The sequence below is a fragment of the Chelon labrosus genome (genome assembly GCF_963514085.1).
Source record: "Chelon labrosus genome assembly, chromosome: 21".
In the NCBI taxonomy this organism is placed as follows: domain Eukaryota; kingdom Metazoa; phylum Chordata; class Actinopteri; order Mugiliformes; family Mugilidae; genus Chelon; species Chelon labrosus.
The window spans coordinates 18,649,972-18,667,170 of NC_140354.1; the positions used below are offsets into that span (position 1 = coordinate 18,649,972).

Here is a 17,199-nt window from a genome sequence, read left to right on the forward strand (position 1 = left end):
TAAAAATTCTGAGCTTGATGTCAAGTAAAGTTTTCTCTTTGTACGCCTTTGAGCGTCTTCCAACATTCACCTCCCTTAATGACCATCGATTGTCCTAATAATTGTTCGGCCAGGGTTGACTGGCGACCTCTCATGGAGCTCTCTTTCATTTCCTGAATTTTAAATGGGTAATTTCATGGCGTACCATTTCATTAATGGCTGCAATATAACATAAACAGAGTAAGTAACATGGCTAGAGCAGATTTTAAATAAAAAATTCGATTGTGTGGACAGGCGTTTGCGGAAGCTGGTATGGTGGCTCTTAGATCATGGTATACGAGCAGGGTTCAAAGATCTGTTAATGAGAGCTACGTCTGACAGCGAGAAGGGCTGTTAATCTTTATTTATTTAAGGAGGAAATGAGAACAAGTGCGTTGTGCTCAGGGCAATGGCCAGGCTCGACTGTGGGCTACACATGCCTGCTGCTTTGCCTCTAGATCCACTTTTTGACACAGAAAATTAGAAAAACAAGGCTAGGTTAAGCCGGACGGTCATTACAATCATATGGATGGGATGAAATTGAAAGGAAAGAAAAACACAGCTTTGAAAACAGCTGACTGGATTATAAAAACCGGTTCATAACAGACCCAGTTACCACTTCTGCGTGACTGTTTGACTTGGATTAAATTTAAGCCCTCACACTACCACATGTGACTCATGTGTATCTATGTATATGACTCACTAGACAGCTGTGATTGAGATAAATTATGATTTAACCCCGTACGGATTTTTACAGTGTCACCTTGCTCTGTTAAATGACAACATGTCGTGTACACGCAAGGTTCTCATCAAATAGATCTAATTATAAAAATGTCATTTTAATGAATAACTTCTTACTGTAGAAACGCAAGAAACATATGAAGTGGTGGTGCAAAAAAAAAGTGAGCTAATCGTTTTTTATAACCAAGCACAGATAAAATGCATTCACCAACATTTAAAAAAGATCCTGTGGCCAACAATGGCATCTTCCTCTTTTTTTGTCCATGCATGATGGGAAATCACACTGTGAAACCACGCTAGTGTGCATTATGCAAATTTGTCATGGGCCCACACTCCTAACATTTGCACTCAAAAAATGTTCTACATGCTCGCTGTAGTGGCGGCAAATGTGTTTGTCGTTTTTTGTGGCTTGAATTCAAAAAAACAAATCCGTCCTTACGTCCAGATTCAGTGAAAAGTTTGAACGGTTAAACAGCTTGAAACTATGTGTAAAGATATAACAGGAAGGCTGTCGCAACAGCTCTGTGCGCCATGCACTGATAAGAAGTAAAAAAAGAAAAAGAAAAGTGATAGGTAGAGGAAAAGCACGCATACCTCATTTTATCTATAGGTGCATTTAACATTAATGGCTCGTACACTGAAGCACGGCAGTTTTAAAAGTGAAGACTGAGGGGTTGGAGGCTGTCAGTCTGCTTCACTACTCAGTAACTAGCAAATGAGACGACCAAATGTTGGTGTATGACTCAAGGCGGCAAATTACAGGGAGACCTGGTCTAGTCAACCAGCTGTGAGTCACGGTGACACGGTGCCTTCTCACTGGCTGACAGTTTGTGAAATCTGAAAACTAAATATCTCTGGAAAACACTGGCATCCCTTTCACATGATATTGTGTAGTAATATTAGCAATGAATGCAGGAGTAGCAGAACAAAGTGTGAAAATAAGAAATCTAGTCTAACTGATCAGAGAATATCAAAAATGACTAGCTCAAAAACAACCAAAATACAATAAAATAAAAAGACTTGTGGGTGGATGGAAATGGTCTCCCAAAAGATTCAGCATCAATTTAGTATGTTAAAACTATAAATGCCAACTTATATGTAAATAAGTCATTGCGTTAGGTGATTAAAAGTCAGCACATGTCCCCAAAACACACTTTCACCCACATATTACATAAAAAAAGGGGCTTTTTCTAAAAACAAGGTGAAGAAAATTGATTTGTGGCATCGAGCCTGAGCAGGAGCGACCTAACATTTGGGGTTTAACCCTGTGACTTTTAGTGAGTGATTCAAAGTGTAACTGCTGACGTCAACGTTCACTGCTAAAACAAAGCCAACTCAGTGTCTACAGTAGCAAACCAAAGAGGTTGTCGGAAGGGAATGCAGATTCAGAGAGGTATTAAAATCAACCATTCCCCCAGGGCATGGAGCAATGTTGGCCCAAAAATAGACCAAAGTTGAAACAAAGCTACTAAGACCAGGGTTGGATGATGCTTAAACGAAGGCTGGACTAAAGGTGGTTAGACCACGGTTGGACTAAAGGTGGTTAAGGCCACGGTTGGACTAAAGGTGGTTAAGGCCACGGTTGGACTAAAGGTTCTTAAGGCCAAGGCTGGACTAAAGGTTCTTACGACCAAGGCTGGACTAAAGGTGCTTAAGACCACGGTTGGACTAAAGGTGCTTAAGACCACGGTTGGACTAAAGGTGCTTAAGACCACGGTTGGACTAAAGGTGCTTAAGACCACGGTTGGACTAAAGGTGCTTAAGACCACGGCTGGACTAAAGGTGATTGAGACCACGGTTGGACTAAAGGTGATTGAGACCAAGGCTGGACTAAAGGTGATTGAGACCAAGGCTGGACTAAAGGTGATTGAGACCAAGGCTGGACTAAAGGTGATTAGACCAAGGCTGGACTAAAGGTGCTTAAGACCACGGTTGGACTAAAGGTGCTTAAGACCAAGGCTGGACTAAAGGTGCTTAAGACCAAGGCTGGACTAAAGGTGCTTAAGACCAAGGCTGGACTAAAGGTGCTTAGACCACGGCTGGACTAAAGGTGCTTAGACCACGGCTGGACTAAAGGTGCTTAGACCACGGCTGGACTAAAGGTGATTGAGACCACGGCTGGACTAAAGGTGATTGAGACCAAGGCTGGACTAAAGGTGATTGAGACCAAGGCTGGACTAAAGGTGATTGAGACCAAGGCTGGACTAAAGGTGATTGAGACCAAGGCTGGACTAAAGGTGATTGAGACCAAGGCTGGACTAAAGGTGATTAAGACCAAGGCTGGACTAAAGGTGCTTAAGACCAAGGCTGGACTAAAGGTGATTGAGACCAAGGCTGGACTAAATGTGATTAAGACCAAGGCTGGACTAAAGGTGATTGAGACCATGGCTGGACTAAAGGTGATTAAGACCAAGGTTGGACTAAAGGTGCTTAGACCAAGGCTACACCAAAGTTTGACCAAAGTAGATTAGACCAATGTTTAGTCACATTTTAGATCTAATTTTATCAATAATATATGTTTTTAAGGACAGAAAAACTTTCTTTGTATGCATTAATGTTAGCATCTGGTGTCATATGGTTATTGGGCATTGAGTTTTGCTCCCAGAATATCTAAAAGTGCTAAACACAGACTGCTGTGCGACAAATTTCCTCCAGGGCTTTGGTATCTGCAACAAATCATCCTTTAACATGTTGTAAACATGAATAAACCCATTAACAAACATGACCCTGCTGCAGTGTGTGGAAATACATAGTGATACTAAAAATGAAAGCAAGACTAGCGGTCCGATGTGAAAATCCAAACCAGAAACCATAACAGATGTTACTGTAGGTCAACGTGAGGCCTGGATTGAAAAACACTAGCCACCATCGCTGAGTGATACTGAAAGTGGTGAAAAGTTAAGGATGCAAGCGAAGCCTTAACACGGGGGTGTTCTCTCATGAGAGGGACCCTTTGTCTGGAGAGCAGAGCTGTTTAGTATTAGTATCAGCAGACAGATAGCACTGGTGATGGAAGAAAAGGAGGCACAACTAAACACAGTCCACCTCACATAGGTTTTGTATGTCGCATCCAACAGGCCGTATAGAATCGGGGAAAAGCGACGTACGTCAAATGTAAATGAGAACCGGAGTGGGCCATTTTATCAGCGCTAATGTCGTCAATCGAGAAAGGAATTTAACGGTATTGATGTTTAAGCGGTTACGTAATCAAACTAACCGGTCTGGAAAGCTAAGTGCAGAGAGCAAAGTGAGATAAAGAGAAACCTCGCTCATGTGGCTTTATTTGGTGCTTATTTCTCTGAGGCTACTTCCTAATGCAGGAAAACGGCGGCTTACAAAAGAAGGCGAACATCTGTCACACTTTGAGATACTGGCTCTGCGAGTTGACATTTAATACTTTAGACTACTCTAAACTTAAAAACGGTCAATCACACGACAAAAATATGTGTTAACTCACCAGATTTTCCTCTCTTCCTTGAAAACAAATACTGGGTCAATCAATCACAGTTACATAGTTCAATTCGCAGCCCCAGTACGTGCACTGCAGTGCCAATCTAATCAACACAGTGAGATATTTGAGACCCTTAAGAACTTAAATTCAAACTTAAATTATTGCACTTAGCAATGTAGACGGGCGCGCAGTTGCCTTCGGATGCCATTCGCATTTACATCTGAGATACTTACTTAAGTCTTAAAACCAAGAAGCCATGCAGCAGATCGTGGGGTAGATAAAAGCTTTGAAAGTTCCTAGTATGAACTCTGAACCGGTGAAAGTTGGTTTCCGGTACTGTGCACCTTGCTACTGGAATGACTTGCAACATGATCAGTGGGTTGAATGAGGTTAGAGAACATTTACAGCTTAGACACTAGCTCACGAGTTGTATTTTTTTTTTTGTTTTTTTTATTAGATTAAGCTGTGCCTTCTGCCTTTATCTAAATGACAAGTGAGCATGCTCCATCCCGTTTCTCATAAAATGACCCCGGGGCTAAACTTGAGCCTAATGCACAAGCACAGAGCGAAGGAACGAGGATAAAGGGAGGCGAATAAAATGTGTGGGACGCAACGAAACTCTTGCCAATTCATCTCAAAACAGTTAACAGGTTCAGATGAAATGCGGGTACTGCTCGAGGCTTTCCTTCCCCTGCCCAGACATTTGTTGCAGCCTTCACAGTTGTGCACTTACATTATGTCAAGGAACTAAAAAAAAAAAAAACGGACTTTCATTTGAATACGTCCTTTTGCTTTTTCCATCTCCACGTCGCGACAGTGATGATATTCTTTCAGTCATTAACGGAAATAACTTAACACGTGCCTCATGCGTGTCTGTGGCGAGACGTACAGAGGCTCGGAGGGACAGGCAGAGCTACAAGGCCGTTGTTTTTTTTGAGGAAACGACTCAAGAATTGAGTAAAAAAAAAATAAAAAAATAAGTAAGGCATATGAGGAACTGAAACGTACAAGTTGGGCTTTAAAGTCAGAGAAAGAGCATAAGAACGCTTTTAGATATTCTCACTGAATAGCATTCAGCTCAGTCTGGACTACCCAGGCGCCGATGGGTGCATCTCGTCTTTAATGATGTCAATTAAGGCAGGGGGGGGAAAAAAATCTGTGGTATTTCCCATTAACTTCTGGGATGGAGTTGTGCCATCTGGTGAAAGGCTTGAGATCCCCCCCCCCCTCCGCCCGCCCCAGCACCACAACTGGCAGTTCAGAATCAGAGGAGAAGTGCAGTACTTTCTCTTCTCATATGCAAATGAAACAGAACTCGTATTTAGCTCAGTGTTTCCTAAGCCCAATCTCTCCCCCTCCCTCCCTCCCTCTCTCCACCCTCCTGCTGAGATAAGAAGTCTTTTCAAGGCTGCTCAAATCTCTTTTTCTCCCCCTCCTCAGGGAAAACAGCAGTCACCTCTCACACTTTTAAAATGTTATATCAAAACACAAAAAAAGAATTACGTGCGTGCTTTGTGACGCCATATTGATTTTCCGTCCACCTGTGTGTGTGTGTGTGTGTGTTGGAGGTAAACGCAGATGCCGCGTGTAAAAGCAGCTCGGTGTTGTGATGAAAACAGGATGACAGGTTGCGCTTGGAAATACACGAGGCTGAGAGCTCTTTCACAAATAAGATCTCGAAACACAACCGGCCAGCAGCTTAGGATAAGTGTTCCTGATAACCATCGCGGCTGTAGGAGGTGAAGTCACATCCAAACTAGGTTCAGATAATGTAAATTTAACTCATCAAAGTGAAAGTCTAACTACACGTATGGTCTCTGGAGATACGAAGGTGTGTTTAAATCTTCCGCGACCCGTTCTCCACTACCCAGGGAGGATTATAATGATTGCGTTTGAATCCAAAGTGAATCGCCGCGTAGGAAAATTGCAGCGTGCACCTTCTTCTCGTACCTCGGTCCCCTCTCATCAAGGTCGAAGAATGACAAACACTTTTCAGGGAGGCTTTGAGTAAGCTTCTCACGGGGCCCCGAGGATCTGGACGAGGCCGGGGCTTTTCGGGCAAAGCTCTTTAAATAGTTCATAATGAAAAACCTTGCAGCTTTCGCCTCTTTAATCAGTGCAGTTTTTTTTTGCGGTGCGAACAGTAGCATTGTTTTTCCCTACCCTGCAATGGACCGCAGCATCAAATGTTATTGTTCTGTTGCCACATGTAATTACCGTCATCACATGACACGGCGGCGGCGGCGGCGGCGCAACATCTTCTTTAGAATAACAAAAACCATTTACCGGCAAAACCGTTCTGACTATTGTGCAGCAAACAAACCCGCAGCGAGAGTGCATCTTCCAAAAAAAAATTTCATAACTCTGAGTAATACGGACAAGTCTTGACATCGAGCGAGCACTTCACTTACCTTGAGGATTTCTCCACGCTTGAAACTAAGCTCGTCATCAGCAGTGGCTTTGAAATCGTATTTGGCAATGGCCTCCATGGTCCTTTCTGTAGCGCGCTGGGAATCTGCTCGTCCGTAGTTGTGTCTCGGCGACTGAATTATATATATATATGTATAAAAAAAAAAAAAACTATGACAAAAAAACACTTATCCGGGGCTTCTGTGGTTCGAGCGCTTTTCTCCGAGTCTCTCCTCCCGTCAGTGACCCGTTCCTTTAGGGCTTTAGACCTCACATAAAGGTCACAGTAAGGAACCTGGAGGAAAAAAAACAAAAAACAAGGAACAGAGTATTTGTGGCTGCACGGCAAAGCGGAGACGACGACAGCAGGATTTCAAACAAACAATACGCGTAAAGCTGCGTTAATATGGTGCGCAAGATAATATTTTAAGGTTTTTAAGGCTCAGATATTAAGACTATTGCCGTCTTAAAGAGCAAAGGAGCAGGGATGGTCTTTCCAGCGGCGAGTTCAGCTTCAAAATCCTGCAAGATGGACCAGAACTCGTCTGCATTCGCCATCGACGTGAACTGACCTTTCTGAGCAAGTGTTGAAAAGAGTTACGACTGAGGACAGATTAAAACAGATCTAAAAAAGAAGAAGAACTCGCGCGATTAAATAGTTTATGACTGCCCCTTCACTTTTAATGGCAACTTCAAAACTGCTGCTGCTATTCTGGGCAATAGTCCTCAAAAGATGATGATGATAATAAATCAAAACCTGCCAAAAGCCAGTGGCGATTCGATGCGTATCGGCCCGGGAAAACCAGTCACCTCGCCCGAACCAAAACATTTAAGCCTTTTTTAATTTACTTAAGCTAAACCTGCGACAACAAATGAAGCTTGGGGTTATCCAATTAAGTTGCTAGCGTACAGCTCTGATGGGCTCGCGCTAATGCAACCGTGTCCGACATGAGGCCATTAAAGCGGTCGAGCGAAGCCAGGAGGCAGCAACGGTGCAAGAAGAAACGTCTTCTTCTTCTTCTTCTTCTCTTAAAGCACGTAAACGCGTCGCTTCTGGGTTTGATGCCAGTACATCCCAACAGGTTAGTGCGGCTGTTGTTGAATTCAAAGCATGGGGGACTGTAACTGTAAGGTTATTAAAAAAAACAAAAAAGAGAAAAAGACCAAATGAAAGCATCAATGAGAGGCGGTTTTAAAGATGAAAAAGAGGAAGCCGGAGCCCGGAGGGAGTGTTTTCTACCAAAATGATGGCAGACTTCAGCAACACGCGCTCTCACACTAATGCACGGTGTCCGATTATGAGGCCATTAACTCTGACAAGCAAGATCCAGATGACAGCGAACTTGAGGTGGATGTGCAAACGTCCTGATTCTCCCCTAAAACATGTAAACACACACCGTGAGGCAAGTGGACAAGTAGAGGAAATTTAAAGCTGAACAGTTTCTGGATCTGAGCCACGTGAATTTAAATAAACTAGTGTGGGGTGTTGTTAAGAGCTTAATAAGTCCAAGTGTGAGGTGTGTGGTGTTATTTAAAACAGAAAGACCCAGAGAAAACATCGATGAGAGGTGGTTTTATAAGAGGAAAAAAAAAAAAAAAAAGAGGAAGCTGGAGTCCAAAGGGACATCGGCCCTCAAGTTATTTTTCTAACAAGGCGAAGGGCTTGCGTTTAAAAAAGCATTTGTTCCATTTTATTGTGCGGTTCTTCTCGGGGATCGATCCCCGTCCCCAGCTAAACGGGACTGCGCCCACTTGTTCCAGCAAAGCAGCTACAGCTAGCATGCCGGATAACGGGGTCGGACAACAATAAACCCAGCGATGCAGTGCGATTTGTCAAACTTAGCCCCTTGAAATGTACAAGAGCAAATCAATTAGAGGCTACTTTAAAAAACCGGGATGAGGTTTAAGGTAAATATTAGGGTGTTTATTGACGCCCGGGGCCTACTTGCTTAGCTTCACGTTGACAAATGAGAAAAGGAAGAAAACACCTCTTTTTTTTTTCTTCTCTCCCCTCATAGCGCAGGCTGCTAATGTTGTTGCTGCTAGCTAGCTTAGCTTAGCTTAGCTTAGCCAGCTCCAACTAGCCCAACTGAACTTGGCTAGCCTGCGTCGCGACGTGAAAGGAAAGCGGCGACACAAGTTCGGGGGGGAAACCCGTGGATAAAACTCACCACTCGAGATATTCCGTGTCAGTGGAGCCCCCGCGACGAACGAAACAGTTTGTTTATCCGCTCCCCGCTTCCTCTAGAGAGGCAAACCGACGGCGTTTGCGTGTGGTGTCGCCCGCTTGTACACCCCGTCCTCCGAGCCTAAAACTAGCTACTAGCATAAGGTTAGCAACGGTTATTTCCGCTTCCTTTCCCCCAGAGCTGGGAGGGTCTGACCGGCTGTTGTGGCCCGGAGCTCCTCCCTGTCAAGTCAAAAAAATAAAAATAATAATAAAAATACCACGTTAACTGTCACACACATCAATTAATACTTAACCATTACTTTATATGTCACCATATGTCTGTGAAAACGCACCTCAATCCACCTTAAAGCGTTGAATTAGCCCAATTCTACTGTTGCTAATGCTCCACAAACATCCTAAAAAGTGTCTTTGTGCACTCTTTTAAAAGTGTGGTTCATAAAATACCCCATTTTTTTTTAAGCTTGGCAGATATTGTTTGGGATAGTTGATCGACTTTGCACATCTGTTTTCAATTCTGACGCTTTAAAAAAAATAAAATAAACCTTGACAATGCCGCCACCTAGTGGACAGAGTTAACCACAGCAGTTTAAAAGATGACAACAGAGCAAAACTCCATACAGAAAATGTGGAAATGTTGAAAAAACAGTGCCAATGTTAGGCGTATTTTAAATATTTTATATGAAAACGGTGTTTAAAATGTCAGTGTTCAATTCGGCTTTGTAGAAGAAAGCGCACGAGCTATAATTGTTGTTTTCTTTTATTATTTAACACGTAAAGATTCAGTAAAATTAAATGAGGAAAATAGTGAATTTCAGCCTCGCTTCCTGCAAAATAAAAACGATGAATGGAAAAATTTGCTCTTCATTTAGTGAAAGACATTACTGATTCGTTTCCTGATGGATGAGAATGAGGCGCGTGCAACGTCAGCTGCGTGGATGTCTTCTGTTTTTTTTTTTTAGGCAGTCGCGTGGAGTGGATACCAGCACCGGCGCGCGAGCAGCGTTTCATCCCTGCTATAAAATCAATTTTTTTAAAAATCATATAATTTTTTTATTATATTATTGCTGTTATTCTTTCTAATTTAATATTTTCGCCTTGTTATAATATCCTATAATGTATTATTATTTATTTAGCTCGAAAATTGCTATGTAATTAAGTTGCCTCACAGTATTGGACATGGATACCTATATTTTGAATTCTTCTTCGTCCTTCAGTTCACCTGATAATCTCGAAGAAGGTAAGTTATTTGATTTTTCTCCTTTTTTAAATTAAGTCTGAAACTATTTCATGGCCACAAATATTTAAAAAAATATATACTTAAAACAGAAGAGATTAAATATGAATAGTGTAGAGTGGTTATAGTAGAAAGAAACATTAAAAAAGGTGTAGAAAAAATGTTTAATGAGCTTTTTTTTTTTTGCCCTTTGATTTTTAATCAGGATTAAAAATGCAACAAAAGAAAAATAAATCACAGACAGCTCTATGTTCAGTGTTGTAAGGAGTAACTGTTTCCCTTTTCCAGATTATGATCAGTACAACACTGTGCTCATGCCGAGCATCTTCGGTGTCATTTGCTTCTTTGGCATCGTCGGAAACTCCATCGTCATGTACACCATCGTGAAGAAGACCAAGTTCGGCTCCCATCAGACCGTGCCGGACATTTTTATCTTCAGCTTGTCCATGGCGGACCTCCTCTTCCTGCTCGGCATGCCCTTTCTAATCCACCAGCTCGTTGGCAACGGCTCGTGGTGCTTCGGCGGCACCATGTGCACGGTCATCACCGCCCTGGACTCCAACAGCCAGACCGTCAGCACCTACATCCTGACCGTGATGACGCTGGACCGCTACCTGGCCACCGTCCACCCCATCCGCTTCAAGCACGTCCGAACCCCCTTCGTGGCAGGGGCGGCGGTGGCGCTGGTTTGGGCGTTCTCTCTGGTGTCCATCACCCCCGTGTGGATGTACACGGGGCTCATGCCGCTCAAGGACGGCACGGTCGGCTGCGCCCTCCTGCTCCCCAACCCGGCCACGGATACGTACTGGTTCACCCTCTACCAGTTCCTCTTGGCCTTCGCTTTGCCCTTGGCGATCATCTGCATCGTCTTCTTCAAAATTCTCCAGAACATGTCAACCACGGTCGCTCCTCTGCCTCAACGCAGCATCAGGGTGCGCACCAGAAAGGTGACCCGCATGGCTGTGGCCATTTGCCTGGCTTTCTTCATATGTTGGGCCCCCTACTACATCTTGCAGCTGGCCCACCTTGGAGTCCAGCGACCCAGCTTCGCGTTCCTGTACGCCTACAACATCGCCATCAGCATGGGGTACGCCAACAGCTGCATCAACCCCTTCATCTACATTCTGCTGAGTGAAACATTTAAGAGGCAGTTCATCGTGGCTGTTCGCCCGTCCCGCAGGGGCTTCAGAGTGGCCCCCGCTGCGACTGAGGGCGGTCTGAGGATGGCGCCAGACAGATCCAACCCATCATCGGGGGAGCTACTCCAGAGCATGCTGCCCGTCACTGTGGCCGTGCACTGAGATGCGCGATTATCCGGCCATCTGCCACCACTGACAGCTCTCACTCTTCCGTCTGTTTGAATCAGAGACTCGACGAAGGAGGGAAGCGTCTGCCAAGACGTGACACAAGACAGATTTCTGGATAGTTTAGTTTCAGCAAGCTGCAAAACAAAAGAGTAACAACGGAAAACAAATACCACAGCCCACGGCTAACAGCTTAATTAGCCATAATTGCACCCTCTGTGTGCTATTCTCCAAATAGAATTCAGTAACTTCACACGCTCGTTTCATCAAATGTAAGAAAACGAAGTGACTTGTGTTGCAGTCTGCAGAATTTATTGATCTAAATCTGTATATGTCGCAGAAACCTGATGCCCGCTGAGTGGGATCTAGACCCACGTAGCTGCAGGGCTAACTGCAAGTCATCATCTCAATAGGAAAATCATCCCGTGAGTCACTCTCAAAAAACGATCACTTCCCCGTCTAATGAAGCGCAGCTGGTTGCTTTTGTGGTTGGGGGAAAAAAAAAAAAAAAAAGGAACAGATTTTAGAGACCGTTTTCAGCAACGCATCTGAAATGTCATAACAATTGTATTCGTCAGCGGAGCCACTATTACAGCTGCAGGAAGTGGTTGTGGTAATTAGACACAGGGTGTTAGAACTCCACCAGAGGAGAGGACACGCCTTAGAGGACACGCTGATAGACTCCTGATAGACCTCACATGTCCCGCGTGTTTTGAACCAAATCAAAAGGACAGTAAGTGGACGTGTGGACCTTTATGACTGTTTGACTTGTGATAAGATAAAGGTGTGACAAGGCGAGACGAGATAAGATAGATATGACGAGACGAGATAAGGAAAGAGAGTTGAGACAAGACAAGATCAGACGACACAAGATGAAATGAGATAAGAGAGGACGAGACAAGATAAGACAAGACCAGGTGAGGTAAGACAAGACGAGAGGGGATGGGACGAGATAACATAAGACCAGATCAGACGAGACAAGACGAGACAAGACAAGGAGAGAGGGACTGGGACGAGATAACATAAGATCAGATCAGACAAGACAAGACGAGACAAGACAAGACAAGAAGAGAGGGGATGGGACGAGATAACATAAGACCAGATCAGACGAGACAAGACGAGACAAGACAAGGAGAGAGGGAATGGGACGAGATAACATAAGATCAGATCAGACAAGACAAGACAAGAGAAGACAAGACAAGACCAGGTGAGGTAAGACAAGGAGAGAGGGGATGGGACAAGATAACATAAGACGAGATCAGACAAGACAAGACCAGGTGAGGTAAGACAAGGAGAGAGGGGATGGGACAAGATAACATAAGACGAGATCAGACAAGACAAGACCAGGTGAGGTAAGACAAGGAGAGAGGGGATGGGACAAGATAACATAAGACGAGATCAGACAAGACAAGACCAGGTGAGGTAAGACAAGGAGATAGGGGATGGGACAAGATAACATAAGACCAGATCAGACAAGACAAGACAAGACCAGGTGAGGTAAGACAAGGAGATAGGGGATGGGACAAGATAACATAAGACGAGATCAGACGAGATGAGACAAGACAAGACAAGACAAGACAATGTAAGGTAAGACAAGACAAGAGGGGATGGAACGAGATAACATAAGACCAGATCAGACGAGACAAGACAAGGTGAGGTAAGACAAGGAGAGAGGGGATGGGACAAGATAACATAAGACGAGATCAGACAAGACAAGACAAGACCAGGTGAGGTAAGACAAGGAGAGAGGGGATGGGACAAGATAACATAAGACGAGATCAGACGAGACGAGACAAGACAAGACAAGACAAGACAAGACAAGACAAGACAAGACAAGGCAAGGCAAGGCAAGGCAAGACAAGACAAGACATTACCTGAGATATCTGTGTTGCACTTGAGAAAAGACCAAACATATTGCACAGAATAAAATGATAAATAAGTTCCTTTTCTGAGAGAGAGACAGCTCTGTTGTCCAGAAGGTGTCAGTGTCTTTTCGTTGTGTCAAAGACTCTGAGACTGCTGCAGGGACAAAGGATATTTGTGTATCTGCGCTTCTCTGCATCGTAGACTCGGATAATGATATGCCGACCTCCCATGGAGTGTTCTTCACAAGGTTTCTTCTTTACCTTGGAAAACATCCAACGCTTTTCATGTCTTGGAGCTCACCTTTTGATGAGGGCCTGCCTTTTTATTCTTTTATTTATTATATATCTGTAGCTTAAATATGTCTTGGACACCTGTACGTCCTTTCTTCATAGTTGACCTGGACGAGGATGCGACTGCCTTCTAGAAAATGTTCTTCACATAACTGAAAGAAGAAGTTTTCTCGCCGTCGTTTATTTTTTCCTAACTGTGTTAACCGTTGACTTGGCGCCGCCTAAGGCTCGCGGTATATCTCCAATTGATTTGCTGTATGACTGAGGGCGCCATTGAACGCCTTTTCACTTGGCTGAACAATGAAATCAATTTCCCAACATTTTTTCCATGGCTGTTACCTTGGCCTTACACAGGCCGACACGTACCCTTAGAGCCTAGATGAGGCGTTCACTGTTATAGGGATGATCTTTGAATCTCTCAATAAAACATACTTTTATCAAAGGGCCTTTCCTGGTTTTAACTGTTATTCATTAACTTTCTATTATGTGCCTGTTTCTAAAATTGCAGATTTGTATGTCTTTGTTAATATTGATTTGAAAAAATGCAGCAGAAATAGATTATTATCATTGCTGAAGAGATTAGGAAGGAACACGTCACTCCTGTCCACAAAACAGCTTTTGAGCCAGCTTTAGGATCTGGTTTACCTAACAAAGACATTTTCAGTACTCATCTGAGTGGCTTAGCTTTCCTGCTGTGCTTTGGAAATGTAAACTTTTGCACGTCTATTGTAGCTTCGTGTATAGGGCAAAAGTACTGTTATAGGTGGTTTAGGCTTCTGCGTCAATTTGACGGCGTAGACCATCGTGCTGTAGCTAACGTGCACCTCCCCAGAAATGCAGACCACAAGAGCTGTGATTGGTCTACTTGGTAGTAGCGTGTTTCTGCTTTACTGTTTCTGGCTGCTTCTACAATAAAGATGAAACACATTGAGGAAAGGTTAGGCCGAAAGTTCGCTGGAAGTTTCAGTCGCACAAGTATAAATGGCCTGCACTGGCGCAGGCTACTTTGTTTATGTCCCGCATAGGTATAAACCACACTTAAGGCTTCACAAGGTTAAGAGAATTTCTTCAAATTTGGTACAAACGTTGGTTAGGACTCAGAGAATGACTGATTAAAATTAGAAGGTCAGAAGTCACAGTGGCCTTATGTGAGACCCATTCTTGTGACCATTAATAATCGAAAGTTTCAGTTGCTACTGTTGAAAGTGAAACAGGAAGTAGAAACAAAAAAGACTGGCAAAACAGACACAGCGCCAACTAGTGTTTGGGTGGCGTTTTTACAGAGCGAGCCAGACTGATGAGTGCATAAGTATAAACGGCTCACACCAGTGTAGGCTACGTACAAAGGTTACGTACAAAGGTTACGTAAAAAGGTCTATGTCCTTCAGTACCATAAATGAGCATTTACAAATACACAAGACTGTCTTTACCATGCATGGACTTCAGTTTGCATGTTTTTTACTTGTCAGAAGCTAATGTTTTGCTTTGTGAGGTCCAATAAGGAAACTGTCACTGTTTTTGTAATGATCATTTTTGCATTCTTGTAATTGTGCTAACAGAAGTGTCAATAAAGTGTTGAATTTAATTGCATTACTTGAGACAAAGCTGTTTCACGCCGTCAGGACTTATCCAAATGTCAGATGGGAATCGAAACATCGTCCTTTACCTTGAAAAGAAAAGGGGATTGCAATAAAAGAGAAGCCCCAACACACACTCGAACACTTGAACACGAAATGACAAGACAATTCATATTCACACACTCATTGTGAGGCTGCACGTCGTCCCCTGCAAAACACTCACAAAGAGCGGTGGAACGTAACTATTCCTACGGCAGCAGAGTGATTCTGTTGCGCCTATAATTGCAGGGTTTTAACAGAATTGCAGGTGCCAAGAGTAGCTTTCAGAGCTGCCCTGCAATCACTCGCTCTCCGCTGGACTGTAGAGCTTGACGTCAGTGTGAGCCTTAGAAAAAGGAGCACGTCAGGAAATCCTACCGGGAGCAGAGGCTTCCAAGGACAAAACAAAAAAAATCTTGTGGTAATATCCATCAAATTACTACAATGACAGAAAATAAAAACTTGGTTAGAGAAGCTCAGTTGCACATAAAAAACTTTTGAAAACCAATAGTGAAAATAAAGAAGAATTAAATTTAAAATAATAAAAAATAAAAATAAATAAGAAAAATGAATAAAATAAAATAAATATGTATTGCATATGTACAAATCTGCAAGAAATAGAAATAAATATACACTAAATACGTAGGAAGGATAAATAATAAGGTGCAATAATATGGAGTTATCTGTTACAGAAAGGTGAGTTGTTGTACAGCTGGATTCACTTTGGTTTGAATTCACAAACTGGTGCAAATTAACAAGAGCGAGGTGCAAAAATGGCCACACTGAGACTCAAAGCAACGCGACTACAAAGAGAACACAAAACAACTGCAAAAATGACTGCAACAGAGATGAGCAACGTGGCCACGGAGGTGAAAAACAACCACAACAAGACACCGAATGTGCATTTGGGGACACACACACAGAGAGACATGTTGCACAACAGCTATACATATAAAGGCAGGTTGTTTTTGTGAGTCTAGGGAGGTATGTGGAGACCTTCGGATGTCTGTGCTCAGAGGTTGGCTCTTTCGTAAACCCTTTTGTCTAGGTGCAGCTTTATCGCACCAATTTAGAAAATAGCACCGAGCCTTACAAAATGCACGATGGAATTGTGATATAGGTACACCTAAAAAAAAAGAAAAAACACACATTGTGGGGGTTGTTCTGTCTGACATGACGCGGCCTGACATCCAGCTTGAAACAATCTCCTTTTGCATTTTGTACTTTTGCACTTTAAAATATTCAAACATTCAAACCTTTTCTCTTCGCTCGCAGTTTAATGGGAGAAATCAATATTGGATACGGGCCTTCGTACTGCATGTGCTTGTGTTTTTGTTTGATTTGCCATTTGATTTTCATGAGGATGGATTTGGGATTTCATATTCCTGGCACCGCTTGGTGTTTCATTTTATATAATCTTTGCAGATCTCGTCAGGTAACAGCAAGCGTCCCTTAAAACTGAACAACAATACTTTTAAATTCGATATTCGCTTCGGTGAAAAACTGATTAAATATCTGCAGGACATCAACTTATGACTGAAAAACACACTCAGGGGATTTAATATGAAACACAAGCAGGCGTCCACCTTATCTCTGATTATGAGCGGGAGGATCTTTCCAAGTGGCAGTAATGGCCTCAGGATTGCAAAACATCGCCAGCCATCACACCGATCTCTGCATGAGCAAAGACAGCAATTACCCTCCCTGTAATGAGTCCGGTCCAACCTCAGGGACGCAACTTTAGTCCTCAAACACCCATGTGATGCGCCTCGTTGTGCCGTCACCCTGCTCGGGGCAGAGATGTGAGTCACTGTGGCTATTAGGAAATTGATATCGTGCTGCGTTACATAACCAGAAAAAATGACAAGAGGACGTCAAAAAGATGAACAGAGGATAGGCTGACATCGGAGGTCCCTGCCAGGTGGACTGTTGGTACAAACAAGCGCTAAATAACCCCCCTCCCCCTTCCTTTCAGAACAGCTTCTTGTCTCTTTTATGCGTCATGCTCACACAGAGTTTAATTTAGGAGACATATTCCCTCCAGTATTCCTGCAACTGGTGTTTCGGAAATGGTTGAAA

The 17,199-nt window shown here is 43.2% G+C and overlaps 2 protein-coding genes across 2 annotated transcripts in view; one reads left to right on the forward strand and one right to left on the reverse strand.

Annotated features, from left to right (window-relative positions):
• The window catches only part of grb2b (growth factor receptor-bound protein 2b), a 31,422-nt gene extending 22,444 nt beyond the window's left edge, over window positions 1-8,978 (reverse strand). Inside the window, exons 1-2 of the mRNA XM_084570313.1 lie at window positions 8,791-8,978; window positions 6,622-6,914 (exon numbers count right to left, since the gene is read on the reverse strand). Coding sequence (XP_084426439.1) covers window positions 6,622-6,699 — 78 coding nt within the window. The 5' untranslated portion in view covers window positions 6,700-6,914; window positions 8,791-8,978. The remainder of the gene's footprint in view (window positions 1-6,621; window positions 6,915-8,790) is intronic.
• A 1,008-nt stretch (window positions 8,979-9,986) lies between these two features.
• On the forward strand, window positions 9,987-11,345 carry mchr1b (melanin-concentrating hormone receptor 1b; the record flags this gene model as incomplete). The annotated part of the gene is made up of 2 exons (XM_084571587.1): window positions 9,987-10,047; window positions 10,333-11,345. 2 exons carry the CDS (start codon window positions 9,987-9,989, stop codon window positions 11,343-11,345), a joined length of 1,074 nt encoding a protein of 357 aa, XP_084427713.1.
• Between the last annotated feature and the right edge of the window lie 5,854 nt (window positions 11,346-17,199).